General features: G+C 59.5%; 1 protein-coding gene across 4 annotated transcripts in view; it reads right to left on the bottom strand.

Annotated features, from left to right (window-relative positions):
- CASZ1 (castor zinc finger 1) overlaps positions 1-22,964 on the bottom strand; it is a 150,150-nt gene that overhangs the window by 21,720 nt on the left and 105,466 nt on the right. For all 4 annotated transcript variants that reach the window (XM_074334061.1, XM_019746785.2, XM_074334060.1 and 1 more), the window contains 3 exons: positions 5,542-6,027; positions 1,298-2,138; positions 172-240 (listed from right to left, as the gene is read on the bottom strand). In XM_074334061.1, coding sequence (XP_074190162.1) covers positions 172-240; positions 1,298-2,138; positions 5,542-6,027 — 1,396 coding nt within the window. The remainder of the gene's footprint in view (positions 1-171; positions 241-1,297; positions 2,139-5,541; positions 6,028-22,964) is intronic.

The raw sequence follows: 22,964 nt of genomic DNA, 5'->3' as shown, positions 1-22,964 counted from the left end.
GGGTGGAGGGCAGTCCCTTGGGGGAATTTGGGGGCAGGAGTGCATGGGGATGGGCATGTAGCTGGTACCTTGGCACTAGCGGTCAGACGGATGTATGGTCCCACCATCCCCAGACATTCCTGATGGCCCCCCAACCTTTTCTCCATGGCAGTCTCCTCCCCAGGGGCCTACCTGGCAATATATTTCTGGTAAATGTTTACATCTTCAGTGACAGCTGGTTTATCTGTGGGCAATCCGTTCCTGGCGAGAGACATACAGGGCACAGCCGATTAGCGGACAGGGGGTGGCCTCATGCCCCAGGAGCATCTGGGGGGCAGCTCCCTGCCCTGGGGCCCTGGCCCTTCTCTCCCTCACTCTGAGCTATTCTAAGGCACTCAGGGTGTTAATTAGCTCAACTCCAGCAAGGGCAGAACTGTCTTGCGCTGGCAGGACTAGAGGGTTCCACCTTGGGCACAGGCCTGGCCTAGAGTCCAACTGGGCAGAAGCCCTGGAAGCTGGGGCCTGGGCCTCTCGCACACTGGGAGTCAGGAAGCTGCTGGCTGAGGAGGGGTACCTGGTACCTCTGGGGAAGCCCCCAGGGTAAGGGGTAAAAGCAGCACCAAGCAAGTGTGGCTGGGAGGTGGGGAAAGCCTTCCCCACTGCCAGGGAGGGGTGGCTCCCTAAATCTGCTTCCACGACTGAGGCCCCGTCTCTGCCTCCGGGGGAAGAGGGTCTCATTCAGCCCCACAAGACCTGTGAACATTTGACCACTGCTAGGAGTTAGTGCTGAGTGTGCACACACTCACCCCAGCCTCTACCTTCTCTTGCTGCCTTCCCCATGGCCCAGGCTCTGAACCTGGGAGCCACGGCTACCAGCTTGGACTCCAGAACCCCCAACCCAGAGTAGAGATTTTCCAGCTGACCACCCGCCTGCATTTGGCCCTCGTGGTGGCAGGCAGAGAAAGCCCATCACAGGCAAATGGGGGTGACAGGAGCCCATGGTATGTGTGTTAGCAGAGCAGCACGTGCACAAAAGCACCTCGTGTGTGAGTGTGTGTGCACAGCAAGACGTGTAGTGTGCGGGCCCATGAGCTGCGTGTGAGCGATCTCGTAGGCAGAGGGATCAGTGTGTACGCGTAGTGTGCACACGTGTGTGGAAGCACGTGCAGGAGAATCCGAGCGTGTATGAGTGTGGGTGCACAGGACATGTGCAGAAGGTGTGAGCTGTGTTCACAAGCATGAGCTTCAAAAGCAGGGCAGTGGGCCTCCCGGTATTCCAGTCCCACTCAGGGCTGGCATGGGGGGGGGCGTGTCTTACTTGACAGTGGAGACGGTTCCCGTGGTGATGGAGTCTGTTTTGGAGAAGGTCGACTTCAGGTACTCGGGAGTGTTGAAGGGCAGGGAGGCAGGTGGCTCGGGCCCTGGCCCGGGGGCACTGGGAGCAGTGGGCACGCTGGCGAGGGGAGCAGGAGCCAGGCTGGGCGTGGGCGGAACCTTGGTGGGGCCTGGCTTCTGGATGGCCCGGACGTCGTACTTGGAGGGGCGCCCCACCTTGCCTGTCTTGAAAGCGATGGCCCCGCCCATGTCGGGGCTGCCCTCCCCGGGTTTGAAGAGGTGCAGGTACTTGACATTCTCCAGGTCGTACTTGGATGGCTTCTTGTAGGTGCTCCCATTCTGAGGCCGCAGGTTCTCACCTGTCTTCAGTTTCTGGATGAAGAAGTCGTACTTCGAGGCGCGGGCCACCAGGCCCTGCATGGGGACGCTGCTGTGTGACGGCAGGGGCAGGATGGTGGCCTTGGTCTCCAGGTGCGCTGTGCTGCTGGGCAGCCGCAGGCCAGGCAGGGGGCCCACCGCCTCCTTGCCTGCCCTCTCCTCAGCCTTGGTGCCGTGGGCCGGCCAGGAGAGCTGCTCGCCGGCCTTGAGCTTGCGGATGTACTCCTCGTACTTGGAGAAACGCGCCCGCTTGCTGAGGGCGTCCTCGGAGGCGGAGGCGGGCAGCACGGAAGAGGTGGCCGCCTCGGGGGTGGGGCCTGCTTGCAGCTTCTCGAAGCTGATCTTCCTGGCCAGCTCGTCCCTCGTGTTCTGGTCGTCGTAGCCAAACATGCCGAGGAACTCGGTCATGGTGGAGGCAGCATAGTCCCGCAGCGAGGAGGCCTCTCCTGCAGCAGGAACGACAGGCGGTCACCTCTGGGAGGGAGCAGGGGACACAAGGGACAGGAGCCCACCCCCCACCCCTGTGAGCCCCCACCCAGAGAGGGAGGGGGCCGGTGTGGGGAGGGGCGGAGCGGGACATGAGCTATGGACATTTGGCTCACTTGTTAGGTTTTACGACTCTTAAATTAATTTGTTTTAAAAAAAAGTAATTAATACTGGGGTAAAATAAAACGAGTTCATCAATGCCAGGAAAATCAATTTCCTAAATGTTCTGGCCGATGGCTTTTCAGTACATTAAACAAAGTTTCATAAATGTCTCCGCTCTCTCGCCTTGGCCTAATATGAAAGAGAAGTCATTTTACTGGAAGTAAGGCCAGATTCCAACCTGCCTCTGGAGGTGGGGGTGGAAACGGGGCTGGGACAGGTAGAGGTGTGGGCCTGTGGCTGAGCAGTCGGGGCAGCCCAGGGCTGAGCGAGCCACTGTGCCAGGGGCGGCGGTGGGCCTGGCTGAGTCTACGTGGAGGACCCGCCCTGATCCCCACAAATGGACACACAGGCCCCTTACCCTGGGAGGATGAGGGCTCGCCCCCAGCCTCCCCAGGACCCGGCCTCTTGGCCCTACCCAGATTCCAAACAGGGCTGAGGTGGGCAGAGACCCGGCCGATGCGCTGGCTCAGACTCACTCAGGCCCTCCCACCCCCACCAAGATTTATGACGGGAGAGTCCTTCAAACCTCCCCTGTCATTCTCTGGTCATTCGTGCTCATACATAGGGTGGGCCACCCTGAGGAGAGTCAGGGCCATAAGGTTGGCCCTGCTGGCCCTGAGCAGCACCCCCGAGTGTGAGCCACCACCTGCCCCACCTGCGTCCACTCCAGGGCACACTGAGAAGCCCAGAGCATCGGGAAGCGTGCGCACACACACTCACAAGCAAGCTCATGCCCACACCTTCCTAATTCTACAGACACACACGTACACAAACCACCTGAAACCCACGCCCAGCTCCCCAAGACTGGCCTCGGGATGGCAGGGGACAAGATGATGGCATGCTGCCGGGGCTTTTCTCTGCAGGCGCCCCTCCTTCCACACACCACCTCCCACCCCAGCAGACACGTGACTCCCCAGCACACACACACAACACACTCCTGCTTGCACTGGACACCGTCTGAACACCTACTATGTGCTCTGGCCTAAATAAGGTGGGTGCACATGGAGGGTGAGACCCACAAGGGCCCCAGGAGACATTCCTGTTCTCTCTACGCGTTTTCAGAGCCAGCACACCCGGACACACTGAGAGCGGCAGGACGCCAGGCTGGGGGTCCTGACAGCACAGCCAGGGGAAGATGAGGCCAAAGAGGGGGTGAGAGGCTCAGAATTCCAACAGGGCAGGAGATGTGAGGGGGTCTCCTCCTGACCCCCACCCCAACCTGCCAGGTCTGGTATCCTCAGACCACACCTAGACGTTGTCTCATAGAGCAGGGCTGGGCTTGGGCACCAGAGAAAACCCAGCAGGATGTAACGAGAGGCTCTGAGCTCCTGGCGGGGGAAGCAGTCCTGGCGGAATGGACCCCGTGTGTGAGGAGAAGATAGTCATGGGTAGCACCTGGCACCTGAGGTGGGCAGTGACTCAAGGAGCCAACACATAGCTAGTGCCCTGGGGGTGGGGGTGGGGCAGCGGCCAGCGGGCTGCAGTCCTGACCCCAAGCTACTGGGGGCTGGGGCCCAGCCTGGGGGGAGTGGGCTCTGTTGCTAGATTCAGCGGCTCAGGGACTAGGGAAAGGGGCTAAAAATAGCTAGAGGCAGCTGAGCCCTCACTATATATGGCAGAGAAACAGAAGGCCTTGAAGGGCAGGCGGCTTAGAGCAGGGAGGGGATCAGGCAGGGGTCCTGTGGGCAGCCCACAGGCGTACATTCCTCAGTCCCAGGGCCCAGAGAATGTGGCCCGAGTACCAAGCCCACGGTGGGTGGCTAGGGTTCCGGATGGCTCTCTCCAGGGCCCAGGACTGAGCAGGTCTTCCCAGGTGTCACATTGCAGTCCCACTGGGCCTCAGACCAGAGGGGTAAGGCCTGAGGCCATGAAGCCACTGCCATTTCTAGCCTTGCCTCCTGCCGTCTTAGCCTGCCAGTCCCCCAGAGGAGAGAAAGCAGGGGTCAGGAGTCCAGGGCAGAGCTGGGCACAGGAGGGGCTGGAGCACTGACGGCTCAGCGGCCCTGCTCGTGTCCCTGTCCCCCACCTCCTCAGGCCCAGCGCAGTCACCTTGTGTCTCGGAACGGCAAGGGCTTTTCCTATCAGAGGAAACTGAAGGTCACACTTTTCCTCATTGATCTTGCAATGTTTGTTAATTACTCTGTCACTGATGTGGCGAAGGATAATTAAACAGCTCTGTTTATATCTTATACGCATAATTATGTGGCTGCACAGGGCTCCCCGTGCAGGGAGGAGATGTGCCCCTCACTGCAGAGGGAAAGGGGTACGGGAGCAGGCAGGGGAGGCTCCGGCACCAGGCACATGCCTGGGAAGGAGGCCGGGGAGCTGAGAAAAGATCCCAGACCCCAGGCTTCCAGTCCTAGGGGTGACGCCCCTGCCACCTGGAACCCCAGGTCCTCTCTCCCCGCAGCAGCAGGAGATCTGAATTGCACTGAGTGTAAGGACAAAGAGACACCAGAAAAGCCGGGCCTTAGCCACCCCGTGGAAGAGAGGTCCGCCAGAGGGCCGTGGCCGGGGCAGGTGGACGTAATGGGAGATGCGGCCGGTCCATCCTGTGGCCCTGTGCCTTGCCCGAGAGGTCCTGCTGAGGATAGCCGGGACCTCTGGGAAGGAGAAGGCAGGTGGTGAGACATGGGGAAGACTTCGGGATGAACCAAGCGAGGGTGGGAGAACAGGCCTATCCTAGAGTTTTTTGAAGAAAACCCCCTGAGAGCCTTTGCAGACCGTGAGCCAGTGGGGCTCATGGCGCTCACTGCTGCTCCCCAGGCAGGCGCACATCCTGCCTGGTACCACGCCCCCCAACAAGCTCCTCCCTATGCAGGTGTGTGTTGACAGTTGGCTACGCTGTCTGCCCATCCACCCCTCCATCTCTCCATCTGTTGCTTCCTGAAGACTCACCATGTGTTTGGCCGCCCCCTGCCCCAAACCTGCTCACACACTTGGGAAGCTGCCTTGTCAGGCCCTTCCCTTCTCACCCCCGGTGCTTCTCCCCGACCCGTCTCCCCATCCCAGGCATTAGCTTGGCCCCAGCCCACCCTCCTCACGAGTCCTCACTGGGTCAGAACGAGGTGCCAATATTTGGAGCAAGAGTGCGGGACGGGGAGTGTCCCGTGGACACACCTCTCGCCCCCTCCCCATCCCACCCCCTCCCGCTAGGGCCCCCTCACCAGGTTATGTCCCATCCAGGCTTCCGACACCCACCTGAAGCCTGCTTGGCACCAGGGCCACCGCTGTCCTTGGAGGCCGCCCTGTCTGTGCTCTTCTCCAGCACGCTGCCGTCCTTGGGGAGCTCCTCGCCGTGGTCCTCCTCGTCACTGCAGCCCTGGGGCTGCACCATGTAGACGCCCTCGGGCGGCAGCTCCAGGCCCTCACGGGCACTGCGCCCCAACACGGGCGTGGGTGCCGGCTCCTCACTGTACTCCCCGTTGACCCACTTCTCGATCACTGCCCGCCTCTTGTCTTCTTCGCTGCGAGGGGCCCGGGCCACCCCTGACTCAGGGCCACTGCGCTCTTTGTCCTGGGGCCTCAGTGGGCTGCCCTCGGTGTGGGAGCCAGCCTCCGCTCCCTTCTCCACCACCACCTGGCGGCTCAGCTTGGCGCAGATGGCGTTGAGCTTCAGGCCGCCTTTGCGCTTGGCCGCCATCGCGGGCTTGCCTGTGGGTGGGTCGGTGCACCGGGTGCCTTCAGCTGCAGGATAGAAAGAGAGGTCTCAGAGGCGTGCGTGCCAGGCATGGCCCGCCACCTCGACTGGGATGGAGCCTCTGCCCCTGCCTCCCCCAAGCCAGAGGTCTTCCCAATCACGGTCCCGTCACACTGCCCTGACACTGCCCACTGCATGTTTGAACTCTCACTAGACTGTGAGCTCAGGGGGACCAAGCTTGCCCATCTCTCTATCCAAGAGCCGGGCACCAAGCCGGGCATGTACTAGTTGGTTCAAGAAATATCCGTAAACGAATGAATGAATGAACGAATGAATGACTCTTCAAACACAAGGGCCAGTCTTCTTCCCAGCACCTGGTTCCTGGAAGCACTTTCTACACTTACTTGGGCCCTAGAACCCCTGTTCTGAGAGGCAGGCCGGCCATGCCTCAGTTAGTATAAAGGAGGCAGCGTGACCTCTGACACACGAGGACACAGGGGCACGCAGGCCATGTTGTGGGTGAGATGCTCACACGTGGAGTCAGGCTGCTGTCACCTGCCGGCTTTGCACCACAACCAGCTCCTCAGCCTACGTGCTCTCAGCTGACAGCCAGGGAGCAGCCCGTGCCAGCCTCTTGCCGTACTGTCCCAGTGCACTTGGCTGGCAGCCGTCCCCATCTGAGCTTCGCATCCCCGGCAGCTCCTCTGCCCAGCCCGGTCCCTGGGCCCCAGCCGACGGCGGCCAGTGCTCCCTGAGAGCCTTGGCCTCTCTTCTCCAGCCACTCGGGGCCTTCCTGAAGGCCCCCCCTTTTCCTTGTTCCCCCTCACAGACACTCTCGTCTCCTCTGGCCATTTACTGTCACCGCCCCTTTCTCCAGGCCTCAATCAGGGCATCCAAGGGCACACTCCCCCCAGCTCCTCCGAGGGGCACTCATCCCTGCCTGAGACCCTCACAGCCTTCTCCGCCTCCCGCAGCTCCTGCAGCCCTGGACGGCCTGGCTGGTCCCGGGAAGCCCACTTCCCAGCCCTGAGAAGCTACAGCTGGAACTGGCTGGGATTCCTCAGGTGCACAATGGAAAGCCCAGAAGCCACCGTCACAGTGCCTAATCCCTGAACACGACAGCCCCACGCAAACAGCCCGAAACTCTAACGAGACTGCCTGAGTGCTAGCTACCTCCCCACGACTGCAGAGCGGGCCGCACACGGTCCTGGGGGCATATGCAAGCCCACTCACTATACGGCCATGGACCTGCAGTAAGGCCCACAAGGGTACACACACACACACACACACACACACACACACACACACACACACGTTGATTTGTGTATCTGTCTGCCCGCCCGTCCATCTGTCCATCCATCCATTTAGTGAGCTCCTACTGTGTGCCCCTATGGTGGAGCCAGGGGTAGGGTGGTGGCCCTGGCAGAAAGTCTCGGCTCACATGACTTTGGGCACAGGGAGCCTGGAGAAGCTTCTCGATGGCAGGGCTCCCTCACATGTCCCTCAGCAAAGGAGTGGGCATGTCCAAGTCTCCACATAGGTCCAAAGGCTAAGTGAGGGCAGCGGCTTTGCTCCCAGGTCCATGGTCAGAAGGGGCTTCACTCCAACGGATCACACCCTAAAAACCCACACACCTGGAAGCCCACTGAGAGGGCCCCCTGGAAGCCATAGTCAGACAGGATGGCCACACCTGTGCCTGCCAGGGGACCTCATCCCACAAGTAGACTTCGCTTGTACACATGGATGGTTGTCTCCAATACAGATAACGCTCAGTGACCCCAGACCTGCCCTTGAAGCCCAGATGGGCCCAGTGATCCCAGCCCAGCCCAGCCTCCGAGAAGGGTCTGCTTTGGCTCACTCCAGTCTTCCCAAGTCCTGTGGTCCAGGCCGTGCTGGGCCCCACCCTTGCTCAAGCCGGATGCCCACTGTACCCATGTTTGTCCAAGTCTCCGAGCCTGTGCCGCCCACACCCAAGTCTCCAAGTGCCAACATGGGGTTCCTTCTCAAAGCTCCATGATGGAAGCCCTAATCACACATCTCACCCCACCTGCGGGCCAGCCGCCAGGCTCTGTGACACCAAGTTTTCTCCAGCAGGCCTCTGGGGAACAGGCCTTCTCTGGTCCCCTGTGTCCCCTGTCCTGGTGGCGAAGGGAAGGGTGGGAGTGGGAGAGCCCGCTCTATTTTTACTGGGAGGTAAGCAGCCAAGTGTGTATGGCAGACGGCGAATGAATCTATAAATATTTATCCCAAGGAAGAGGAAAGCAGAAGCTCCCAGGGCCGCACTTGCTGCTGGAGACACGCTCCTCCCTGGGCCCCCACCCATCCTGGAGCCTCCTGGCAGTGGGGCCCACCCAGCCCAGCCCACCCTCTCCTGATCTCGGCTGTGTGCCTGGCTTGGTCCCTCCTGGGCCCCCACCAGCTGCGATGCAGCTGTGTACCCAGGGCCCACTCCCAGCCTGCAGGCCCCTTTGCTCCGCCTACGTCCCCTCCACCTGCCCTCCAGCTGCTGCTCTGCCCCAGCCCACCTGCCTTCCAGATGTTGCCCTCCCTCTGACTCCACTGCTACTCCCCGGGGTGGAGGTAGAGAAGGCGTGAGTGCCTGGGGTACAGGGCAGGAGGCAGAGAGCCGTCTTCCTCTTAAGTGGGACCGTGTGCGAGGATGGGGCGGCGGGCAGGGGGCTGTGAGAGCCGAGGTCCAAGTTGCCCATCCGCCACCCACCCCGCCTTCCTGTTCACCCCGTGGGGCCGTTCTCCCCTCCCTATCCATCGGGGCCCTGGGACCTGCAGACTAACCCCCTCGTGGACTGACCCCAGGCTCCTGTCCATGTAAACATTCCCTGACTTTCTTCCCTAAAATATAAACGCCGTGGCCGGGCCTCAATGGGAGGAAGCCATCCGTCCCTGGCCCTGTCACTGCCCCTTTCATCTCCTTCCCGCCACCAGCCTGCCCGCTGCTCTATTTACACTGGACACTTCCTCTGGGAACAATACTGCCCAGGAGGCAGGCTTGGGCTGGAGGGTGGAAGGGGAGGGAACTCCCGTGCAGCTTACCCAAGGCTGAGCACCCCGGAGGAGATGAGGGGCAGGGCAGCTGCAGGGGGCCCGCCAGGCCTGGGAACAGGAGCAGGCTGGTACCTGCGCACAGGCAGCGAGCCCCAGGGCTCTCCCAGCCTCTGGCCTCTGGCCCGGTGGCTCTAGGCTGGCTGCAGTGAGCCTGGGAGGTGGCACAGCACCATGGTTATGGCCTGGCCTCTGGTGTCAGACAGTCGTGAGTTCATGCCTGGCTCTGTCCCTTGCTAGCTCCGGGCCCTGAGCAAGCTGTCTCCCCGTGAAAGGGCTACAGGACTGTAAGGTGAGAGAGTGCCTATTGGTGCCAAGCACAGGGCCTGGCAAGCAAGGACCTGGGAAAAGGCAGCTGAGCCCTGAGTCAGACTGGCAAGTGTGGTGCCACATCTAGGCATGAGATCCCAACGCCAGGAAACCTTACCTGGCCAGAAGAGGTAGGGGAGAAAAGAGAGGCTGGAGGGCTGGGCTGAGTGCAGGCTGCCCTCTCAGCAACAAATGGCCCCTCCCCAGCTCCCAGGGTCTGAACCTTCCCTCCCAGGGCACCAAACAACAAGCTCCCTAGCAAACAACCCTCTCTGACCTGAGCAGATCCTGCTCAGGCTGGAGGAAGGAGGGGCAAGACTGGCCTGTCCCTGCACCTCTTCAGGCACTATCTTACAATGCCTCATAATGAGCCAGCGCAGCCGGCGCTGTCATTGTCCCATTTGATGGGGTGGAAACTGATCCTGGAGCCGTGAAGACATCCTAGAGCCTGAGTTCATGAAGGCAGGGCTCAGACAGGTGCCGGCCACGTTCCCATTAAGCCTCCCGGGCAGGCTCTAGGAAGTCCCAGGCCTCCCCGCCGGTCTCCTCCTCACCCCTGCTCCCGGTTCCCATAACACGGAGCCTCCTAAAGTGTTAACTGCGATGGGTAAAATGGTGCAGCAGATTGCTACAATAAATAATTTACTGATATTTATAAATATTCAAATCAGCCAGCTTCAGAAATCGAATGAAGGGAGGGCCCTGGGAGAAGGGGCCCGTTATGGCAGGAATCTCATCGCTCCCTGCAAAGGCTGGGAAGGCCAGAACTCCTGCCAGTTCTGGGGGGAAAGGGGGGCTCCTCTACCTGCACCCGGGCCCCTCATCCCTGATCTCTGGGGACTAAGGGGTTCAGGTGGCTGGAATGGCTCTATCTCCTCACCTGGTCAGGGCCAGGCCCCCTGCCCTGGGCTCAAGGAGACCAGAAGTCCCAGTGCTCATGGCACAGGTCTCAGAGTTGCTTCTCCTGCCTTGTGGGGGGTAGTCCCCAGGGCTGGGCAGGCCTGGCAGCCCCTCCCCACCCGTGAGTAATGTGTTTCGAGGCTGGGCGGCCTGTCAGCTACCAGGCACCGGGTGCTTTATGGGCTCTGCCTGGTGGCTCTGAACTCCCTGGTAGGAAATAAAGTTCTCCCTGCACGTCCCTTCTAAACATTTCACTCAGTGGAAACGGTGTTTAAGAAAAATGAGGACATATTTCTTCCTAAGGATGCAGTGTCCCCTTTGGGCGGCCTAATGCCCGCTGTATATCAGGAGGTGGTAAGGCAGGGGCCATACACCATCCCCTGGGGTGGGGGCGGTTCAGGGCCCACCTGCCTGCTGCCAGGCAGCTCGGGCACCACGGGCACGGCTGGCCCAGTCTGGTGGCTGCCCGGGCCCACACCGCTGAGAGCAACACAGCGGCTAGAACCCTCTGAACACTGCCCTTTGCAGGGGAAGATGCTGGACACTTCACAGTGTCACCTCAGTGACCCTCCAACTGCCCCACGTGCCCACTGTCCTGTCCCCGTTTCCAGATGAGGAAGCAGAGCCCGGCAAGGTTGGTAACGGCCGACAGTCACCCAGAGTCAGTGCTGGAGCTGGGATACTACTCCACTCAGGCGTCCAAGGTCAGAGACCCCACACACACCTCCCACAGCCTCCCATCCAGGTGGCAACAATGTCGGAGCCTCTAACCCACCACCCCTAAGAACTTGAACTTGACAGGCTGCAGCCCCCGTGTTCAGATGCTGGGCCTGTTCATTCAACACACTCTGAGCACCTGCTACGGGCCAGGCCCTGAGCTGAACCCTGAGGGTGTGATGCGAGCAAGACAGACTGTCCTGTCCCTGCGTCCTGGACAATTCTGTTTAGATGAGGGGGCAGAGTTCCAGTCATTACAAGCAAAATCGCTGTGGTGCAAAGTTTAGGTGCCACAGGAGCTATGAGTATAGGAAGCAAGGAAGGGTTTCTAGAGATGTCTGCACCCCCACAAGCTCCCTCGGTGGCTCCACCATCCCTCTCACCTCTCTTCTGCCCCCACCACACAGCAGCCCATGTGCATCTTAACGCTTCCCTCCCATCTTCTCCAGCTGTGACTTCCCTACCTCACACAGGACCCATCCCAAAGGAGAGGGCTGTCCTTCCCCCTTGGGCCCAATCCCACCCCCAGCGTGGAACAGAAGGGCCGCCCAGCTTTTGCAGGGGGGAGGGGTGCAGAGGGGAGTGGCCACTGCTCCCTGAGGGCTCTCAGCCAGGTCCCTTGGTCCCCAACAGTTCTAAGCTGGGGGGGGGGGGGAATGACGGCTGCTAGGCTCTACTTGCCCCCCTTTGTTTATTTATTTATTATGATTTTTTAGTCCAGTTAAAAGGTTTACTATCCAGACGCGTCTAAGTGGCCTCACTTAGCGTAAGTAACTCTATAAATCAGGGGAACTGTTAGCATCCACCGCACAGGCTGGCCATCAATCTCCCCCAGGTCACAGCCAAACAGGAAGGGGAGAAAAAAAAGAGTTACCACCCAGGGGAGGTTTAAAACACACACGGCGCACACACAGACCGTGCGCGCACACGCACACTCAGGCGTCTCTGTATTTGTACAATCATTACATTCACACGTGCACATGCAGAGCGGCCCGGAAACTGGCAATGCTGCGTGTGGTCACCATAACAGAGCACAAACACGGCTCCTGCAGCCGGAAGGGGAGACAGAACCTGAGGTTGGAAAGCCTCGGGGGGTGAGGGGGACCCCAGGGCCTGGCTCTCAGGGCGCAAGCTGCCCTGCCCAAGCGAGTGCCTCTGAAGGGCTGCGGAGGGGCTCTGGCCCCCTTCCCTGTGGCCCCTGCCTCTGCCAAGCCCAAAGGCACCAAGTTTCCCCTTTTGTGCGCCCCAGGCAAGCACTCAGCGGGGAGGTGGAGCCCAGAGAGAGGACCAGGGAGGCTCTCAGTGGCCGGCCACTGCAATGGGGCGTGTTGTCGTCCGAGGTCCTTGTGCACCGGGACCGGGCACGCCCCAGACACGGCACAGGACTCGAGAAGGGCCACACTGCCCAGAGGCGTGATTAGCTGCTGTGCAGAGAACTCGCGGGTGCCCAGGCGAGCCGAGTGCCCCGAGCAAGCTTTCCACAGCCGCCTCAGGAATGCCCTGCCTTTTCCCTTCAGGAGGTGCCGTGATGGGCAGAGCGTGGCCACAGGCTCCACCCTACCCCCAGAGGGGCCACAGACCTAGAAGACCCCGGTGGGAACTGGAGTGGGGAGGCCACTCCTGGGTGGACACTCCCCGGCTTCTCCTGCATCCCTTCTGGGTCCCTAGGGCAAGGCAAGGCAGCCCGAGGGTGGAAGACCCCCTTGCTCACCTCCTTTCACACCTCGCCCCAGAGGCCCCCCGGCTCACCCACCCGCCAGCCTGCCCGCTGCATCTCCCCATGAACTCTATTTCTCTTTCCTCTCTGAAAACAACTGAGCTGTAAATACTGTTTAACCTTCTCCCCCCCTCCCCCCCACCCCCTCCCCTCCGCACTATAAAAACACAAATATGCCATAACTCAGCCGGCCTGGCCGCCCAGCCTCCAACATGCCCCGCGCCCGGGCCTCTCAGGAAGGTCATTACAAACGACTTTCCGATTCACTGCTCCTGAAATAATTTTGTGTATTAAAACCTGAATCTGCACTTTCTGGGGCCGAAAGCCTCGCTTAATTATGGCGGGTGTCCTTGGGACGGACAGTGATTCCTCACTCGCCAGCCCGTGCTCCAGCCCTCCACCCGCCAGCCCGCCCCCCTCCCTGGGCCCAATCTGTTTTCAAAGTGTGTCTGTCCTTTATTAAATTGTTTTCTTTTCCACATTATCAGTTGCCATGGAGACCTCATCTCTCGGATTATTTGAATTTCATTATATCTATTGATTTGGGAGCATTTCATCTTTTTTATTGTTTTTCTGTCAATTTTCAAAACGAATAACCATCTAATTTGCGTCAGTGCTGATTATGTTTGTCCCTCAATAGAGGTCGGCAGCTGCGCTGGGGAAACAAATCAATGAAAAACCATCATAAAACTCCCCACTCCAGTCTCCAGGATGTGTGGGTGACATTCCACGCCTGCGAGAGACATACTCATCAGCTCCAAGTTCGGCTACGGTGGCGGCCGCTCCACGTCCGCCTCCTCCGGCCTTAATATTTAATTTCGCGATTTGGGGCATTATTAGTGGTGTTTTTATTAGTGCGTGTGCATGTGAGTGTTTCATAGTGGGCTGGTTGTTTCGTTAATTTGTGGGTGAGGCAGGGAAACCCCGAGGAGGGCAGGGAGGTCGGTCCTGGGGGTGCGGTGGGAAGTAGAGAAAAGGGGGGAAGCGCCGAGGAGGGGACGGAGGACCGGGATGAGGGGCTGGAAAAGGGGGGGATGCAGAAGGGGAGGAAAAGAGGGAATTCAAATTGCTTACTTTGTTGGTTTTTTTTAAATAATTTATGCAATTTTAAGCATTTATGTATAAATTTTTTAATAAGCCACCCTGGAGCAGGATGGCCATTAACGTCCCAACGTCCTTCTGTCCAATGGGCTGGCGGAGAGGATCAATTTCTGAGAGTACTTTCCCTTTTTTATGACATGATAAAATGCTTTTAAAGCAACTTACACAAATATGGAAATTTTTTTTCTTTTCCTCTGTCCCCTCTCCCTTCCCCTAACAGCCTTCATACCCACCAGGGAGGGGGGTGTGTGGGCACACACACGTGCTCATGCTCTCGCCTGCTGGGGAGGGGGGCAGCGGGGGCGGGCAGGGAGACAGCCCCAGTTCTAACTGGAACTGGCCGCCTGTCCTTCTAACAAGGGCATAAACTTTCATTACCCATGCACGCAGTCAAAGACAATTTAGGAAAACGCGCTGCTCGGAAAAGGAAAACCTCAGCGATTCGTGGCCCACGCCGCAGCCATCTGGGGGGCTCTCGCCTCCAATGCCAGGGAGCCGGGGCCCTGAACCTCTGGCCCTGCCCTGCAGGACACAGGGAGGAGGGGCCCTCGTGGGAGGCAGCTGCTGAGGGAGAGGAGAGACCAGCCAAGTGCGAGGGTCTTCGCCTTGACCAGATGGGAGCACCCCAGTGTTGGGCAGGGGTTGGGCCCCCTCGGTTGTGCCAAACCCCCGGCACTCCATTAATCCCACCAGGCGTGGGCCCCTGAAGGCAAGTGCAGGGCTCTTTATTTCTGCCACCCAGTGCTGGCACAGAACAGAAACTTGGCTCTGTGGGTGGATGGACAGAGAGGGAACGAGCAAAGACAAAGTAGGAAACCAGGCCCAGAGGTCCTGCGGTCCCTGAAGGAGACTCACCAACGCAGGGGAAAGGCTCCCTCTCTAGGTGTCACCTGCTCTGAAAGCGGGTCGGGGACAGGAATGCCTCTGGGTGTAGAGGATCAGGGGCATCAGAGTGAGAAGGGGTGGCCTGGCCATCATCATTCCTGTCTTGGGCCACAGCCCCTAATTCCCTGAGATGGAGCCCCCAGGCCCTATGCGGAAGAGGGCAAGTGGCCAGTGCACAGCTGTGGGGACCGCCCTTACTTCTACATCCCTCTCACCTTGCAGCCCCTCCTCCTGGTGGGGAGCGGGAGGAGGGGCCTGAGGGGTGAGCCCTGCCAAGGGCTGAGGGGAAATGATCCTGGTTTCCTGGGTGGGCCTGGAGCCCGTCCCCACCCTGCCATTGCAGGACAGTGTCCAGCCCTCTGAGACCACACTCGGGCACCTGGACTTGGGCAGCTTCCAAACAAGACAAACTGACATGAGAAACATGGTCCCCCTTTTACAGCTTGACACTTTGAGCAAGTTACGTCTCTGCCCGGGGCCTCAGCATCCTAACGTGCAACAGGGCTGTTGAAAGGTTGATGTGGGCTGACATGTCTGGCACCGATCCTTGCAGGGCCTGGAGCTGCCACCATAGTGGGTGGTGACTCAGCAGGGTCCCCCCTCAGGGGCAGGAAGGGCTGCCTCTTCCCCAGCCTGGAGGCAGGGACAGTTAGGGCGCCGTCCAGCATCGCACGGCCCCTGCCTTTGCCCAGGGATCTGGGGGTCCTTGGTGTCCTGCTTCCCCCAACCCCCAAAGCCCAGCTTTCTCCTTGAGCCGTCACATACCTTGACCATCCAGGCCCAAGCAACCTCTTACCCTGGAGCCTGAGACCCTCTCAGGAGGCATCCTTTCCTTGGGGCGAGCCTGACTGGGCAGCCCAGGAGGCCCCACAGCATCTTAGACCCTTGGCGTCAGCCGCAAGGGAGCACCCCTGGTACGGTCAGGCCACCCCCAGTCCTCAGCGGGGACTCGAGGGGAGAAGGGCTGTGCCCACCTTCCTCCTCTTCTGTAGTCAGATCCCCCCAACTGTCATTAAAATAACAAGTTTCTGTTACAATCTAAACATTCCCACATCGCATAAAGGGTTATATTACACCCGAGTCACTCCCGGGCCCGTGTTTGCACAGAAAAGCTCACGGCAGGTCCCCCCTCCTGACGAAGTGACTTATTAAAGTTTAAACAGTAATTAACAGAACAATAAAAATAAAGGGATGTTTGGGGAGTCATAGCACACACAGGGTTTTTGGCAGTGCCAGCAGTTTTTCAGTGCCCTGCGCTGGCAGCAAAATGCGACTGAAGCCAGGGGGGACGGAGGACGGGGCCAGGGTTGGGCCGGGGAGACTTCAGTCCTGAAGGGTGAGAAACTAAGGCCGGACTGGAGGGAGCGGATGAGGGGTCCAGGGGGTTCATTTGGGGTCTGCATGGGCTGCCAGCCCCATTGGGATGGGCTAGCAGGGTAGGCACCATGAGACAGGACAGAAGCTCTGACACCCGCAGGAAATCCACCGAGCAGGGTTGCAGAGACTTTGCGATGCCGGAGCCCAGCTCGGCCTCAGGCACTTCCAGGAGCCCAGGGCCTCAGTCACATCCAGCCAACTCCGGCATGGACCTGGCTGGGGGAGGTGCTGGGTACCGGGGCACTGTGGGCATCACCAGACCTGCTGTTCATGATTCCTGGGCTTCTCCCCCCGTCGGGCAGGCACTTCTTCCTGCTGTGGCTGGGGCGGTGCAGCGCACAACTGAGAACTCTCCTGAAGCCCCTGGCCCCTACTAAACATGAGCAAGGACTCAGGGGAAAGGCCTTCCTCTCTGCCCTCTGGGATGGGGAGACCAGCCGCCCAACTCATGCTGGGCCCCATGTACAGGGAGGAAGCACCTGGCTAGCTGGGTCAGGGTGGGCCCCACTGGTGGGATCCTCATTTGCAAAGGTTCTCAGGGAGGCAGGCCTGGGGGGCAGGCAGGCCAAGCCAGTCAGCCTCAGCCTCTCCTGTCCTCCCTGCATCAGCTCCAGGCTCAAACACCTGGCTGTGGGCGAGGCCAGCCAGAGAGAGGACGAGCTCCACCTGGCCCAAGGAGCCAGCCCACTATGTGTTGTTTCTTCAAAGCCTTTGGGGTTGGGGAAGAAGGGACAGCAGGAACCCTTGGTGGTCACAGTCCATGTGTGTTATCTCATGCCAGCCAGGTAATGGACACCAAGGTACTGCTGGGCTGGCCCTGGACTTAGCAGCCCCCCAAGCTGCCCTCTCGCTTCTTCCCTCTCCCCTTGGGCCCTGGCTGTCAGAGGCTATGCTGCGGGAGGGGTCCTTTGGCCATACACCCCCCAGAGCCCATGGCCAGTTTTGCTGCCCTCGCCTGCCACCGCCCCTGTCTGTCCATTTTCTTTAAGGAGAACCACTACAGAAGCAAGGTTCTCCCCTTGCCACATAGCACTAGATCCCCAAAGCGGTTTTCAGTATAGTGTCCCCAGCTCAGGTTCTGCCCACTGGGCCAGAGCCAAGGGTTGGCCTGGGGATACTGTAAGGCCCATGGGAACACTGCACCCTCCTCCTGGCCTTCTCCGTCTCCCTCTGCCTCAGTGCGCCAACCTGCCCGGGACCGCCATAACCCTTCTCCCCCACGGTCCCTGCCACTGAAAGCCCGGACCCACATCAAGCCCAGAAAGCAGCCCCTGGCCCAGGGCAAGCAGCCCTGGATCTCTGGCACAGGCTCCATGCTGCTTCTTCCACATCACAGCCCCAGGGGCTGAGCAGCTGTGGGCTACACGTGGAGGTGAGATGCTGGGCTGGGGCCCGAGACTCTTTCTAACCTTGCATCTCCTGAGGTCTGCTTCCTGGGTGGCTGGTGGGCACAAAGGGCAGGGACTCTGGCCATGGCTGGGTGCCCATAATGTCGGGCCATGCCACTGCCTGTCACAAAGACCCCTGCAGACACAGCCGGCCAGCGGAGTGCAGGGGCCCAGGGAGCTCAGGGCTCCAGGCACAGAGCACTTTGCCCTGCAGATGTGAACAGGAGCCAGCAGCTGTCCTCCCCATCCCGGGCAAAGCGCTTTGGGGCTCCACTCCCTGCCCCAAGATGAGTGACTCCTGTGAGGGGAGAATGGAGGGTCGAGGCAAAGAGCGATCAGGAAGGGGGCAGGCGAAGCTACCGAAGCCCCAGCTGCTCTGCTTGGGAGCCAGGCTGGAAGGACTGACAGGAGCTCAAACCCCCTGGCTGCTGGAGGAGGCTGGCTGAGTCACCCAGAGCCAAAGCTGGGGAGGGGCCACGGAAGCGCACTCAGGGTTAGAAGGACTGGCGGAAGGCAAGGCACCACGGAGGGTGCCTCGGCAGAGACAGAGGCCTGCTAACGGGTGTGCCCTAAGACAGGGAACCGGGAGCAGGCTGCTTCTCCTAATTGGCTGTTTCTAGAACCCCCAACCTTCTCCCCCAAACAAGGGGCACGACAAGCTTGGCTCTCTGGCTGGACCAGGAGCTCCTGAGGGCAGCAGCTATCACGGCAAAGGCCATCCTAGATTTGCACAGAACTTTAGAACTGGAAGGAGGCCTGCAAGGTTGAGAGTCTTGTTGAAAGCCCAGGTCACTCACTCGTCAGGACCAGACAAATCCAGTGACCCAATTCCCAGTCCGGGCCCCTCACGACAGATCCAATTGCCACACATTGGTGTTTTAAAGGGGAGCTTTCTGCAGCCTCTGAGGACTGCTCCAGGGCAGACCAGCCCCAAACACCACAAGAGTTCTCTGTTAAACAGACTTCCAGCCCCCCACCTGGGCAAGGACCCCAAAGGGCTGACCCAGCACCTGTAGGGTGCAGGGCCTGGAATTCAGGCTCCTCAACTCTCCAGGGAAGCACAGCAGAGGCTGGCTGTCTGCGGCCTGGCTTAGCCACTAGCAATGGGTAGGACGTGTGGATGGCTGATCATGTGAGAGAGTGCCCGGGCACATGGAGGGAGAGGGCATATCAGAGGCAGGGCCTTGTGAGGCCTGCTATGAAGGGGAAACACCACCATTCTGGGATGAGATGAAGGGCCTGGAGGACAGGGGCCACCCCAAGGCAGCCCCACGGGAGAAGGTGGGGATGGCAGCAGGTGGCAGAGGGGTGCTGTGGATGACGATGCCACCCCACCCTCCCTACAGCCCATGTCCACAATCCCCTTGCTGAGGCCAATAACGAGGACATGAGGGGACTAATTTAGGTGTATTTTTAAAACTGGTGGAGGGGTTTAGCAGTTGTCAGCCATCTGGAGTAAGGAATTACCGTCACTTCCCTGATCCTATCGTCCCTAAACCCAAAGCTGGTTATAGTGTGCGGGGGAGGCAGCAGGTGGGTGGGGTGTGGGCGCCTGTCTCAGGGAGGCACCCACAGTCCCAGGAAGCACCTTCCCTCACCATTGGAGGGGGCCTGGGGCCCGGGAAGGGGCCTGGAGAGCCCCGTGTCCTCTGTGCCCACTCAGGCTCCCCCACCAGCTCACACACGCTCACTCCCTCGGCCGCGCCGGCTCGCACAGGGGCCGTCAGGTAAATTAGATCTGAAAGCTGACAATTTCTGACCATATTTCCTTGATTATTTCAAACAAATGCACAGCAGCCGCTGTAAGGAGATTAAAGTGACATAAACGTCCCGAGTGGGAGGGGGGAGGGCAGAGGATTCAGGTCACCCCCATCCGTCCCCCGCCTGACAGACGCTATATCGCTATCCAATCCAATAAAAAATCCCCCCCTTTTGCTTTAATTAATTTTACAGCTAGCTTGCTTAATTACTTTCAATCAAAATCCTCCTGCCATCGCAAAATTAGAGATGGTTGAGCTCCATTAGCCTAAATTCTTCATTTCCATATAGAAAAGAGGCTGTCTGCATAGCCAGCCTGGGCCCCTGGCAGGACAGACGCCCGTCTGCCCGCCCGCTGCCAGCCAGCCCACTCCTGGCTTCCGCTCCACGGCTGTCCCCGGCCTGTGCTTTTCCCCTCATTCTCCTCCACTGTTGCTCCTTGGGCTGAAGGAGTCGAGGTCCAGGAGGGGTACACTCTGACCCCAACTCTCCCTCTGATTCACGTGGGGACTATAGAGCTGGGCTGGACCACCAGGCCCGGCTGCTCCTGGAAAAAGGAATGGCCACTCCTGGGATCCTGCTTCCCTGCTAAGGGCCCCTGCAGCTCCCCTAACATATCTAGTGCCCTGGCTGCCCAAACCCGGGGCAGACAGTCCTCCTGGGCCTTCTGCCTCATCCCTCCTCACGAAGCAGAGCTCCCAGCAGGGCAAAAGCACTTCCAGCCTCAGACTTTGGCCCTGGTCACTACAGACCCCTAAAACCAACGTCACCCAGGGTCTCCTCTCTGCCGTTTCCTGGCTGGAGTCCTTGCTCACTACCAGAGGGACCCCAGGGCCAGCTGTTTCAATGGTGCTAACAGGCAATGTAGCAGCCCCCACAAACTCGGGTGTTCTCCAGGGGGCCCCTCCTCACCCTCATATCCCTGGTTCCCAGCTTGTAACAGCTGCTCCTCCACCCCCAGCCTGGGTTGGGTGGGTGGTGGGTCTGGGCTCTGTCCACATCCTGTGCTTGCACTGGCTCCCTTCTCCCATCCACCTGCCTCATCCTCCCAGCCCCCAACCCCAACTCTGGAAGCTCCATTTCAGGTTTTCCATGCTACGGCCCAGAGTGTCACCACAGGGTCCAGCCCAACCTGGGCTCTAGCTGATTAAGGATCTGCAACAGGATACAGGGATTACAGTAAAACCTGGCTCCGGATCTACAGGGGCACAAGGCCAGGTCCTGGCTCTGGGACTCCCCTCCCCTCCCCCTCCGGCAAGCCCCATCCCTCCCAGCTGCCAAGTGCCCAGGAAGGCTGAGCTCTTGGGCCCTTCATGGGGTCTTGGCTGGACAGCGGGAAGTGGAATGACAAGGGAATGCATTATGGAGCCCAGGCAGAAAGGCAGGACCTGGAAGCCTACCTGGTCCTCCTCAGGGAACCCGAATGGAGATAGGGTATCCTGGGTCTGACTTATGGGCAAAGCCATTGCCTGGTGGGGAAAGAAGGGTTCTACAGGCTCGGTGAGGCCCTTCCAGGCAGCAGGCCTTACAGTTGCCCCATCGCTGTGGCTGAATGACTCGGGTGTGAGGCCAGCTCTGGAGTTAGGCGAGGAAGCTGAACCTGGACTCTGGAGCTTATCTTCCTGAACACCAGGGACACACAGGCCAGTCCGCAGGCTGCTCGCTGGTCTTGCTCTAAGGGTTAACGCAAGTCTGCCTCTCCTTGGACAGGTGAGTGTCTCAAACATATCCCAAGCACCTACTAACATCGTCCCTGCTGGCCCTAGTGACCCATGGAGAACGGTTTCAGGTGTCAGGGAGCTCAGAGAGGAGTCCACACACCACTGAGGGCACAGAGGGGAGGCCAGCTGTGAGTCCCAGGAAGGCTTCCTGGAGTCGAGGCCTGGGCTGGTGCAGAAGGTAGTAAGGAGGGTGGCGAGCAGGCCTCCCTAAGCTCCTGCCCCTCCTGGAGGTCTATGTCCTCACTCCTGCCGCCTTCCCAGTATGTCATCAGCAGAGGGGACTAGGTGGCAGGAGAGGCAGGAGCACCCCCAGTGCCTGGTGGTGCTGATATCCTGGTCACTCTCCCTCCCCCGGGGAAGGGCTGAGCCCCATGCCAGGTCTGCCTCTGCCTCACCATGCCTGGCACAGATGGGTTAAGTTGGTAGAAAGGTGGCTGGAAGAGCAAGTTCTGGGCCAGGTACCCAGAGCTTGAAGGGGCACGGCCCCCATGAGCTAGCACCTCACCATCCCTCTCTGGCCTGTCAGACAGTACCTGTGATCACCTGCCTCCTCCAACTCAGGGCCTGGCTACCTGTCCTCCTGTGCATCCTGCAGAGGTCCCAGCTGAAACCTCGCTTCCTCTGGGAAGCTCTCTGAGATCACCACACTCTGCAGGGCCCCCTTCCTCCATCCTCTCATCTCATCGCACCCTGCTCCGCGTGGTAGCACTTCTGTAATAACTTGTTTAATTACCCCTCTATCTCACTAGACTGCAGGCTCTGTGGGACGGGACCACTGTTTTAGCATAGCGCCTGACCCAATAAATATTTACTGAATGAATACAGAAAACTAAGTGCTTCTCAAGTTCATTAGGGGAAGAGTTGGGATGGGGGCAGGGAGCTGACTCCTGTAACAAGCCCTGTGGAGCTCTAGGAACCTTTCCAGTCTGCAAGGGTGGGGACTCCTTGGGTGGGACTCAGGCTGAAGCCCCTTCTCTTGGGTGTCTGACCCTCTTGAGCCTCACGCTCACCTCCAAATGCCCTTCCCAGGGCTCTGCCAGAAGAACAAAAGCGGCCCCAGTTGTTCCAACATTTCTCTGGGAGAGGAACAACTGTTGCTGGCCAGGCCCTTTCTGAATAAATCCAGCAACTGTTTGCAGTGCAGTACAATTCTCTCCCTCCACCTCCTGTCTCTGCCCCAAAAAGGAGAAAAGGAAATTGAAAAAAAGATGAGGAAAATCCCATCCCAAGCCCCACAATCTCCTACACCCGCTATCAAGTCTGTCTGAAAATGTTACTCACACAAAGAGGGCAGAGGGACAGCCACCTGCCATGGCAGACAACTGGGACAGCCGCAGCAAAGGGTGAGGCTGTGAGATCAGGGTCCAAAAAAAGGAGGTGAGGGAGGGCAGGAGAGGAGTGGGGATGCTGGGACAGGGAAGAGGAGGCAACAGGAAAGATGAAGGAAAAGGGAGAGAAGAGACGTTGGAGGGCAGTGGAGCAGCTGGCTGTGCAGGGAAAGGCTCTGAGGACGGGGATGGAGAGGCCAGTGACCTGCAGACAGCAGCAATCGGAGGGCCTGGGAGGCTCCTGGGGGCCAGGCTGAATGGGGAGGCAGGAGGTGTAGGGGGGGCAGTGGACACAAGGGGGGGCCTGAGGGGTGGGAGGTGAAGGAGGGAAAGAGAAGTTGACTGGGGAGAGGGAGAGAGGTCTATTAAAAACCTCTCAGTGCATAACACAAAATGTCAGGGTTTATAGCTTCATTCTTGGCATTGCCGGGACTGAGAACCCTGCACAGAAATGTCACCGCTTGTCATGTTTAATCACCTGCTGTTTGTTAACACCTTCCCTGCAAGGAGCCTGTCTCAATCTGCCCCTGGGCCCCCAAGGGACCCGGAAACAGAAAACATCCCCGTCTCCTTCTCTGGGCTCTTGGCCCTACCTTGGGGTCTGGAGGGAGGAACTCCATTTGCCACCATCTGAAGACCTCCCAGGAGCCCCAAAGGGACCCTTTTCCTATCAGGGTCCTAGCAAGGGGCTGTGACCTCCGGCTGGGGACTGTGTGCTTGGAG

This window comes from Rhinolophus sinicus, linkage group LG06 (genome assembly GCF_036562045.2).
Source record: "Rhinolophus sinicus isolate RSC01 linkage group LG06, ASM3656204v1, whole genome shotgun sequence".
Classification (NCBI taxonomy): Eukaryota; Metazoa; Chordata; class Mammalia; order Chiroptera; family Rhinolophidae; genus Rhinolophus; species Rhinolophus sinicus.
Note: the sequence above shows the minus strand (reverse complement) of the source record. Positions and strands in the feature narration are given on the sequence as shown.